This window comes from Sipha flava, unplaced genomic scaffold (assembly GCF_003268045.1).
Source record: "Sipha flava isolate LNK unplaced genomic scaffold, YSA_version1 34_pilon_pilon, whole genome shotgun sequence".
In the NCBI taxonomy this organism is placed as follows: domain Eukaryota; kingdom Metazoa; phylum Arthropoda; class Insecta; order Hemiptera; family Aphididae; genus Sipha; species Sipha flava.
The window spans coordinates 3,563,316-3,575,074 of NW_020273045.1; the positions used below are offsets into that span (position 1 = coordinate 3,563,316).

An 11,759-nucleotide genomic window follows, 5' to 3' on the forward strand; every position below is an offset into this window, starting at 1 on the left:
CTTTTAAGGCTTATCTCAATAGTATTACACCTATAAACATATATTTAGGTTATTAGTTCGTAGCTATATTTAATATGTATACATACACATACCTGAGAAATTTGGATATTCGAGCCAAAAATTCAGAAAACCCATTTTATTTTATCAAGAAAAAAGTATGCGTAAATGAGGCGTGCGTTGGATGGTGATTTGTAAAAGACAAAGACGACGCTAGGACACATACGAGCTTTTTTTAAACAATACTTCACAAAACAAATATTTAAATTAACATAAGATTATCACGTATGAATGTGTGTGTATGTACCAAAATAGGTCGTAGACTGTGAAACTGTTTCGACAACGAAGGATGATGCTATTAAAATTAAATTATAAACTGGCTATTTTGAAGCAAACAATATAATCGGTTATTTACATTTTATATTTAATTGATAAATTACTAGTATATTTTTTTAAATCTATCACTCGAAAAAGAAATAATTTTTGATGAGATGGTTGTTCAGAATAAGGATTTTGTTTGTGCAACTTTTTTCAATTACGCCACAACATACACTCCTATATAATATAATCAAAAAATTATTACTAAAAAATTGTATCTATTTAATAAAAATTAATGTTCATAAATGTTTTTACGGAATATATAGTTCTCGTACTTTATACCAACAATTATATACGTATATGTATATACAAGTAGTATATTACTATTAATTAGTAAAACACACAGATATATAAGAAAATTATAAAATAAAAAATGTATTTATCTATTTAGCCATGTATTTTCCTTTTTGATACGAAACAGAAATATACATATAAAATACAGAATATTTTTTTTCGGTAGAAGAAAAGAAATATTTGCATGAAGTGAAAAATGTAATTTCATGTTATCTAGTTTGGTAGAAAAGAAAAAAACTTTGTTTTACTAGGTAAAAATATCAAAATAAATACGAAATTAATAATGTAATGAAAGTAATTACTTTATTGTACTTTATTGTTTAAAGGGGCATGTACCTTTTCCGCCAAAAATCCGGTTCTTTGATTTACGCACAGCCCTAAATCACCAGAAACGAAAAAGGTATGATTCCCATTTCCTCCGCCAAAATGTATTTTTGTGATAAGACGTTTGGGAACCATGAACAATTGTTACATATTCTTTCATTATAAATTTCAATACAAGTAAATAATAATAATATATTAGTCTAATATAAATAAAATTATATTAGAGTTTTTAAAATATTAAATAATTTCATATTACAATATGTCTATTCTATTAAACTATTTACAAAGTAAAAAACAAGGATAGGTCAAATATTGTCTCGATAGAGTTTTGAAAAAACACATATGATCATAAATAAATAAATAATTAAATAAATATATTTATTTTACTCGTAGATAAAAAACGTGCGTTTCGTTGCAAGTATTACTTTTTCTTTTTCAAAAATATTGGCCCGACAATTTTTCATAAAACATCTCCACCGAGTTACATTTGTTTGTGACGTATAACTAAAAACATATTTAAACCAATCAAAAATCAATATTATTTTACCTCTATTACTCACAACAAATTCCATTTTAAAAACGGTAAGTAAGTTATAACGTTTATGTTCTAGTGACAAAAAGAAGAGATACTGAATGGAAATATAAGAATTTAACATTTGTCAGATAATTATTGTGTGCAAATTATAAATAAACTATGATACAGTATATCGAACAGTGAACTGTTATTATCGACGATTATCATTGTATACATTACTAATGTCTTTTACACATACATAACATATATTCAATATTGCTTAAAAATTAAAACCAATGGTTTCCAAACTTTTTTTGGAGGAAATGACTTTTGGCGGAAACGGGAATCGTACCTTTTTCGTTTTTGGAGGAAATGGGCTATGGCGAAAACGGTCAATTTTATTTTGGCGGAAACAGGACACTCTCGTTTAAAGGGCGAGATAATTAAAAGTTTTTTCTATTCTACTTTAGACCTCTAACCTACAAAATTAAACAAGAGAGGTATTGCTTTTATACAATGACATTTTTTACAGGTTGATATTTTTCAAAAAAGTTTTTATTAATCTTAATTCTTTGTGTGTACTATTCTGAAAATCAGAATTCGAGCTAAACTCGAGTACGGAGAATGTGTGTCAAAAGTGCGAAACGATGTTATAAGTTTTCAGACAAAATTTAATCAAATACATTTTTGACCAAGTAAATACATACACACCTATAGCCGAGGTTAGTGAATATTACCCATTATCGAACACTCGGCCAATACTATGCAAGCCAATATCTTGCTTACGAGAATATTTGTACGTGTAAAATCAAAATAGACGGAAATGAGAAGAACTTAATGAAACAGTAATCACCAATAAAATTATATTTATAATGTATATGTATAATATAATAGTATAATAATAATGATAAAGATTATATTAATATATATAATATTAATATAATATATCTACAACATTTTCATTTTTCATTAAACAGAAATGTTTGTAGATTAATTTTACTATTAAAACATTGTAACCTATTATTTACAACGGACACCTGTTTACAACGGACAATTATTTTGGTCCCATGACTGTCCGTTATGTACAGATTTTTCTGTGCCTATATGCAAATTGTCGTACTAACAAAACAACTGTCAACATTTATTAACATTTTTCAGTTTTATAAATGATCAAATTAGGTATAATATTTATGTTTTATAAGTTTCTCCTATACCAAGTTCTAGTGTAGTAACTTTTCAGCTTCGATTTGTATACAACCATACCTGTAGATAATTAATTGGTTATGTTAGGTCTCTTTAATATTTTTTGATTCCATAAAAATAGATAAAAATTTGTCAATAATTATTGACATAGATATTATTAAAGAATTTGTAGAAAAAATGAATAATTACATAAAAATATTTGCTTGGCCTGATTTGTTTAATTTAAAAATAAATAATTAACCATCATTATAAATACTATAGAATTTCTATATGAAATATTTTACGTTATTTATTTTTATTATTTTTTTTATTAGTGATCAAAAATACATCGACAATTAGGCCATTAACATAGACGTATTCTGACCTTGGTGGCTGAGAAAGCATAACAAATTTTTAAATCATAAAACCTAGTTAGTTATTTTTTATATTAAACAATTCGCAATGATAAGAATATTTTTTAAGTAAGACCAAAAAGTTAAATCATTGGCATGTGAAAACAATAAAAATATCTATAAAACTAAAATTAAAATACATACATAATACTACTTTGCTGTACTCTACTGATACTGTCGGTACTGAGTAACGACCGCACGACTTTTTTTATCCGGACATGAATTTATTGCAAGTATAGTCCGCTGGGGGGCAGAGCCCACTCGGTCCCTCTCATAAATACGCCTATGAGTCATTAGTATATGTACATTAGTTAATTACTTTTTTTTTTAATTAAGTTATACAATTCAGACTTTTTTTGTAATTAAATTTCTTGTATCTTGTGGGTTCGGTTCTAGAACTTGACAGATTTGTTCAGATATGTAGGATTGGTTTCGGAAATGTTGGCATTTTGGCATTCGGTAATGATGTGGTTGAAAGTTCATAGAACACCATATGTGTTACATAGTGGAAGTTCATCATACTTCATCAAAAAGCTGTGCGTTAGGTCGATGTGTCCAAGTTGAGGATGATGTTGAAACGATTGTATTAAGTGCATTATTGTCAGCTCTTTCATTCCCAAGAATTTCTGAATTCTCGGAATTCCATATGAATTGTATTTATTTCCTTTTTTCAGCTGCTAAGTAGGTTTCTTTTTGATGAAGTTTTGTGATATTGGTTAGATTTTGAGTATTTGTGATAGCGATTAAATTGCTGAGTGAGTCACTAAGAATTTTAAGTTTTGTTTGGGTGTTGTATTCTGGGTAAATTTAACTGATATTTTACTGCTTCGTATATTGGTATCGCTTCTGCAGTGAATATTAAAGTTTGTGAGCAAAATTACTTTATTTGTTTATATTCCGTTTAAATTAAACTAATTGATAAAATGCTTAAGCCTGGTTTAGCGAACGCTCATCTCGCAACTTACTGATAAAATTATTAGTCCTCTCTAGAATGCCAATGGATTTCCATGAATATTACATTAAAATGCTGCAAAGGGTTCTTAAAATATATGTCATAAAAATATGTTAAAGTGTCATTCTTATCGCTTACTACTAGTATTTTATTTGAGATTTATTTTATACATATATGAAGTTTTAAACGTTGAGTTAGGAAAATATGCTGTAACCCGACCCCTATTAATACCTATAGATTTCGATTAAGAGGATCTTCTCTTATCTCAGTGTTTCTCAACCTTTATGTTAAGCCAGTCCATAAATTTTATCTGTGAAAGGTAGATGACCCTAAATATAAAAATAAATAAACCCAGTATGCATTGATATAAGAACATTATTATATTAATGATAGTAATCATTATAATCGTTTTATTATAAGAATTATTATAATATCAAATTATCATATATCTTAACGCAATACTGCAAGACTGCAAAACTGAATTTTTATATATATATATATATATAATTATATTTTGATAACTAAGATATTTTTCTCGTCATAAGTTTACGAACAGCGACCTATCAAAAATATTTTGGCACCCAAGTATTCAGTGTATATGTACGTGTTCCATAATAATTATTTTCTTGGCTTTCTTTATGCAGAGACCACACAACCCCGTTTTTCACGAATCACGTGGTTCAAATATAATAATCCTTTCGCGCCGCTACTGCAGTGAACAATATTATGAAAATATTATAAGAGGCGTAAACTATTTGCAATTATAGATAGGGGGTCAAAACAAAAGTATTCATTGTGAACCAAAACGGAATTCGGTCGCCGCGCTCACAAAAAACAAGTGTATTATGATCAACCGCGGCTTCAGAGACTTACTAGGGGAGGGCATTTTAAGTATTAACTGATAATAGTTGTTTTCCCAAATTAGTACTGAAACACAGAGACCGACTACGTTCCTATATTATGATATACACCTCATATTAATGTCATAATATGGTTTTTCAGGCAAAATAAAATTGTTAGGTATCTACAGATCAAAAGGACATAAATGTAATAAAAAATTTTAATTTTTGTAAAGCTTGGGGAGTCACGGTCCCAGTGCCCCCCCCCCCAGGGGTGGATAGGCATAATCCAACCGGCCCGGGAAAAATAGAATACAGCGGCCCGCATGATTATATCCAAGTTCCAACTAAATAATTACCTCAACTTTGAAAGAACCGACCCGGCAATCACCACCTTTTTTTTTCGACGTTCTTAAATAATATTTAAAATTACAATATATATTATACTATTCAATTTTACACATGTTTAGCTCTCTTCTAACAATTCTACGATTTTTATCTCTTTTGTTTTCTGCACCTCCTTTTCTTTTTAATGCGTTTTGAAGCGTACCTGATTATAAAACATTTTAACAGTACTATACCATTTACATGGTTCGCGTATAATTTTTGTGGAAAAACATGATATATCAGTAATTAACTTTACCGTGGCGTTTTATTAGTGACTATATATGATAATTTAAATCTGAACAATCAGTTATCATTATAGCACGAAATTATATGCATTAAAAACCAATCAAGTATGCGCTAAAAGATCTTTAACATGCACAAGTATATGCACTAATATGTTAAAATATACATTAAAGAAAAAAAAATTTACACTCGAAATTTTGAATAAAATTAAATTTTTAATTTGTGATCATTCAATTAAAATAATACATAAAAAAAATTTCATTTCAAATTATGAAACCTTACTGTAAATACTTTTTCTTCTTCTTAATTTTAAAGGAATTTACTATGATATTTATAGATTTAAGCTTGATTTAAATATATATTATAAGTATTATATTTATTTACTTTTATTTGTATGTATGTACATGTATAATAGTATTAGTAGTAATATTTTTCATCGACCCATTTTCGTCAATATAAGCAGCGGCCCACCGGGAAAATCCCAGTGTCCCGGCGGCCCTATCCGCCCCTGCCCCCCCTTGTAGCCGCGCCTTATTGTGATGTATGCTTAATGTTACGTCTAAAAATCGACCGTTGATCGATCGCTCCCCCCCCCACGCGCTACCCTCAGATTTTTCTGTTCTAAACGTTACGAACGGTTCGCAGGGCAACGTGGTGTGGAACAGGCAGCGGCAGGAGAACAAGATGACCATGACCCTGATCGCGGTGGTGATCATGTTCTGCGTGTGCCAGACGCCGACGGCCGTGATGATGCTGACCGCGTCCGTGTACGAGCCGCCCGAGCGGACGCCCGCGTACTACGTGAACCGCGGGCTGCACACCATCTTCAACTTCCTGATGGTGGTGAACGCGGCGTCCAACTTCATGCTGTACTGCGCGATGAGCCGCAAGTACAGGCGCACGCTGTTGGTCACGTTCTTGCCGTTCCTGGCCGCGCGGCACGCGCGCAACGCCACGCTCCGGTCGTCCGTCAGCTACCCACGGTCCGGCGGCACCATGATCCGGCGCAACACCGAGGTCACGCAGATGACCGACATCGGGAACGCGACGGCCGGCAAACGGGAACCGCTCGTCGTCCGCGTCAATCAAAACAACAGGACAACACAGGCCGCCGCCACCACCACCACCACCACCATCGGCTGCGGCATGCCGACCGCTACCGACGACGTGCTCTGATCGCGCGCCGTCCCTGACCGTCCGATACGAATAACATTTTACGATTTACGTGTACTATTCGTACACGTATGGCGCGCGTAAACATTTCTTCCGCCCAACACCGATTCTTCGTTGTACATACGTTATTATTATTATTATTATTATTATTATTACGCCGTCCGCAGCCGTATCCCAACGGCGGATCCGGTGCGCGTTCATACACCGTACTCGATTTCCCCCGTTTACACGCCCGTCGAGATAAACCGTCTCGTAATGATTTGTTCGCACGTCCCACCGTCTCTTATCGCATCAACCCGCCCTTCCTCGAACTCCCCTACTATCATCGTTCGCAATCGACTAAAAATAATAATACAGGTACATCCGGGCCGTAACGGGAAAACCGTTTTGCGGTTGCGGTGGGTTACAACGACGAGTTTCGGTTTCCACTCCCCTACTTGAATCCACTGTACACGTATGCACATAAGTATGTATAAATATGTAGTATCCCTTTCAGTGCCCGGCCCGAAGTTTGCGTTCAACGCGTTTTCCCGCCCGACGAATTGCTGGTCCCACGCGCGATTCGCAACCCTTCCGGCGTACGCCTCGCGGTGTCACGCGAACATCTCAAGTCTTACCTCCATGCGCTCACGGGTGCCGACCGGGGAAGGCGATCGCCCTGTGTCGAAAAATTAATAAAAAATGATTTATAGATCGTTGGAACGATAGAAAAAATGTTACGTGTTCCCGTAGAATAGTGCCCAGAGGCGGATTTATCTTTTTTACGGCTATAGGCACCAACAATTTGGCGCCACCATATACGTTCCGTGTATTTACAGCAGTCATTTTCTCGCGTCTACCACGAAAAAGATACGTTGCGCGATGTTATCACACGTAAGGTGTAAAATTTGCATTGCACATTAGCCTTCTGAATGGCGGTTAGTTCCGGAAACTTGCTAGCTCCATTTTTTCAGCAATAGTTACCCAACGGTGCTGGCCAAAATTCTTATAGTAGCTTACAATTCACAATGACATTTCGATACGATTTCTAAGGCTTATGAGCGCACCTACAGACGAGTCCAGTATCGGATATAATGCGTGTGTTTTTTAGAAGCGCATGGACTCGCGCAGATGTTTTCAACGGACGGAGCATTTGGAAAAACTACTCCGTACGTACTTACACGGATCACGTCTATGCTTAAACTATATGATGGCGGGTTCGTGCACAGGTGCCCCCGGAGTGTAGCACCACAAGTGCCATCATACGAATCCAGATTAACACAACCGTAATCAGTTTACAAGACTTTGCTGGCAGTATATACAAATATTAATAACAAAAGATCGTTATATTTTAGCTAAATTTTTAATATTTTATTATACTGAAATTGCGTTGGCGCGTAAATTTAAAATTGATTTCGTGGACGTAATTATATAATTGCTAATGGATTATCTCTCACACGACAGGGATTTAAAATATTAATATTATTCAACAAGATTTTAGTGCATATCTGTCACATTTCAACAGGTAATCAAAATATAACCAAAAATTACAGTTCCACAGAAATTTAAGCGTACTCCTCTCAGTCCTCGATGTTGAAAATATGAATAAAAGGTTATACTTGTTTTGAATACGCTTGCAAAGTCAAATAGAATAGAATCAATTCAGTAGTATTAGTGTGATTATAGAGCTAGATAAATAAATTATACATTATGTATTTACCGAAAGATTGATAAAATTAAAATTTCGCAATAATATGATAGCCTTTGGAAAAAATTCATTAAATCCTAGATTTACATATATTCTATTATTATAAAAATGTTGACTTCCTTTGTTTTCCATCATTATATTTATACCTTTTGTGTACTTAGTTTACTCGATTTACATCCACCACATTTTTTTCAATGTTCTTACGCTTACTGTTTTGAAATATTAAAATTGTTATTTAAATTACATTGAAAACCGAATTTCCTAAATTGTTTCCTTTTTGTTTTTCTAGTCAAGTTGCCGAAAAGTGTTCATTATGAAATGTATAAGAGTTTACCCTGTTACTAATACACATTTAGTAGACTGTAGTAATATTTCATTAACGCATATCTAAACCCATAATATTAACAAAATCCTAACGGCCAATCGGGTTATAATTTTTTTTTCAATCTACCCGAAACTGAATATCGGTAAAAGCGTAATGAATATAACCTAACATAACTTTCCCCATTTCAAACACAATACAATGTCCAAATTCGGATATTTTTCGAGTTCTTATCTTCCGCCTTGTCCTCATATTTTGTACATATATATGTATATATACATATATATATAATTGTAAGATCGTAACACCATTGTAGTTAGGTTCAGATTTGAACGCAAGACAAACTGTTAGAGTGAAATTAAAATGCTAGAACATGTATAACATAGGTATATGCACGCTTATGCTGCGGCCTTTAGTAAGCGTGCGATTTTTATGTGGCCCAGAGCAACTGCCTCGAACCCTCATTTCGTAAACCTAACCGGACCTTGAGCGTAAAAGTAAAAAAGAAAGCTTAATTTTTTTTCGAAAATGTGCTAACACACGGCGGGTACATCATGTATATATTTAATGAAGGTGCACGTATCGCGTACAGTGTACATTTGTAACGTTATATCGAATAAATGTGCCGTTAAATTATATTTTATTCTCGTTGTACGTACTATCATATCATTAAATACATATGTGCACATTAGTTTAGACGTGTACGTGGGGGCAGGCAGCACCTGAAATTTTCTAAAAGTCCGATTGACCGTGTGATCAACCAATATTAATAAGTGGCTGTAAAAATATGCAAGCTTTGTAGGAATATCTGCTAGAAATTATTCTTAAGTTAAACCATCCTCCCCCCCCCCCCCGAAATTCAGTAAAACTTATTAATATGTTTTTATAGAATAAAAATGGTACATAGAATATATTAGTATGAAAATGTACAACCTAAAGTCCCTCCCAAAATATTTTTTGTCTACGTGTCAAATAACAGCCCTCAGAAACCATAACGCGATCCATCTTTCATTTAATGGTACGTGAACATGGTAAATAACAATTTAGTCTCGCCGTGAACTATGGTTGTCGACAAAGTGTAATATTAGTTCTATAGTGTGTTCTATTTAAATATATAATAATACACGTATCTTTTGGTGTGTACTTCTGTAGTGTACTGAATACAAATAATCAGTTTTTCATAATATTTATAAAAATTTAGTTTGACACAATACAGTCAATACCTTCAGTGGTGACTGAGGCACCCCGAAAACCCGGGTAGGTATAAGTTATACAAACTAGCAAACAAGCGACTAGTGTTACACGAGCAGTTATAGCTTGAGGCCCAAACTTAAAAATTCTGGAGGGCGTTGGTGGATATGGCCACCTACCCGCCCTAACAATCCACCCCTAGTTACCTTTGAAATGATTCATAGTTAAATGTACCAATGAATATGATGCAACTGGAACTTGCGTGACTGCCCACATCTAAACGCATAATAATTAGTCTATAGTTAATAAATTAATATCTTATTAATAGTATTATAATTATTAGTTAGTCATAGTTTGTGTGACTATTGATTAGACATTAGTTATATACATATATTAAATAATCATTTATATATATATATATCCATGAGACGGACATTTTCTACAGATTGTAAATAAGAAGTACATTTTTACCTTGTTTAAAAACGACTTTTGGGTGAACGTGTTTTAAACTACTTATACATTTATAAATATATAGGTAAATATACACATTATATATGTATAATAAAATTAATTATTAAGTATACTCATATAAAGGGACGGTAGATGTATTTTAATTATCGTCGACTACTCATCTGTTACCATATAAATGTAAAATATTATTATTTACTGTCTTATATTATATATATTTTAGTGGTGTTAGCTGTGTGTAATTTATAGGTACCCCTTCTACAGCTATTATTATATCGACCTTTAATTTTGTTACTCGCATAATAATAAGTTGAGAATTTTTTTTTAATATAAATGTATTATCTTTTACCGAGTGTTCCCACCGTTTACACGCTCAATCCTAAATAGTACACTGGAATGGTGTACTCGCATGATCTAGATTTTAATTTTAATATCTGGCAACAAAACGAGCACGTTTTCTGTTTGCTATTTTTACACCCGGTGCAAACTCGTTAAGTACTCTACACCGTATGTACGAGCGAGCGATTTGTTTTCTTTCGAGACGCTTCTCTATAGGTATACCATAGTCCCATAATCAGAGACACCCCAAGGATTTTTAAGACCTGGGGCAAATTAATTCAAAGGCTCCTCAATCATCACAATAACATACGAGTAAGATAAAAAATATACATTTAAAGTGTTGGTAAATACTGTTTTCCAATCCTCAACCAATCAAGGTCATTTAAATGCATCGATAAAATTAATTACATTTTTAATAAATCTCAACAATGTGTTGTCACATTTAATTTAAATTAAATTTATTTCGAGATAATTTATAAATAGCTATTAACTATTTATAAATAGATAATAAGAACTTGAATGTTGTCACGTTAATACTTGCGATAGGTAACGAATTTCTACATATATTTGTATAAAATTGTTATTCTTCACACTATGGCAATAACCGTAATAAATTATAGTTATATATATTTAAAAATTAGAATAACTGAAAATGTAGCATGTATTATAGCGTTTAAATGTAAACTGAAATTATTTTATTTCATTTAATTTATTAATATTTCATAAAGAAAAATAGTTTAGATATAATATATTAATACTAATAATATCGTATGGATAATGCCGAGTATTCCTTATCAGTTTGGACTTTAAGAGAGCTTCCTTTTAGTTTCCTAGACTGGGGCCTGGGACAAAATGGTTCGGCCCATGACTAAAAACAAATATTTCACATATACTCTCGTGTTCCATCGTTTAAAACCAAACGTAATTGTGTCGTTTATATTACACAACTTGTTACAATTTATTTTGATAGTGTGAATAATACCCTCTATGTTAAACTTTTTATAAGCACAAATATTACAGTAGAGATCTTAGTAATCAATTTATTCTACACTACAT

General features: G+C 32.7%; 1 protein-coding gene across 2 annotated transcripts in view; it reads left to right on the plus strand.

Annotated features, from left to right (window-relative positions):
- Positions 1–10,690, plus strand: part of LOC112687370 (FMRFamide receptor-like) — a 106,055-nt gene extending 95,365 nt beyond the window's left edge. For both annotated transcript variants that reach the window (XM_025560027.1, XM_025560026.1), the window contains one exon: positions 6,169–10,690. In XM_025560027.1, coding sequence (XP_025415812.1) covers positions 6,169–6,699 — 531 coding nt within the window. In that variant the 3' untranslated portion in view covers positions 6,700–10,690. The remainder of the gene's footprint in view (positions 1–6,168) is intronic.
- Positions 10,691–11,759: the final 1,069 nt, after the last annotated feature.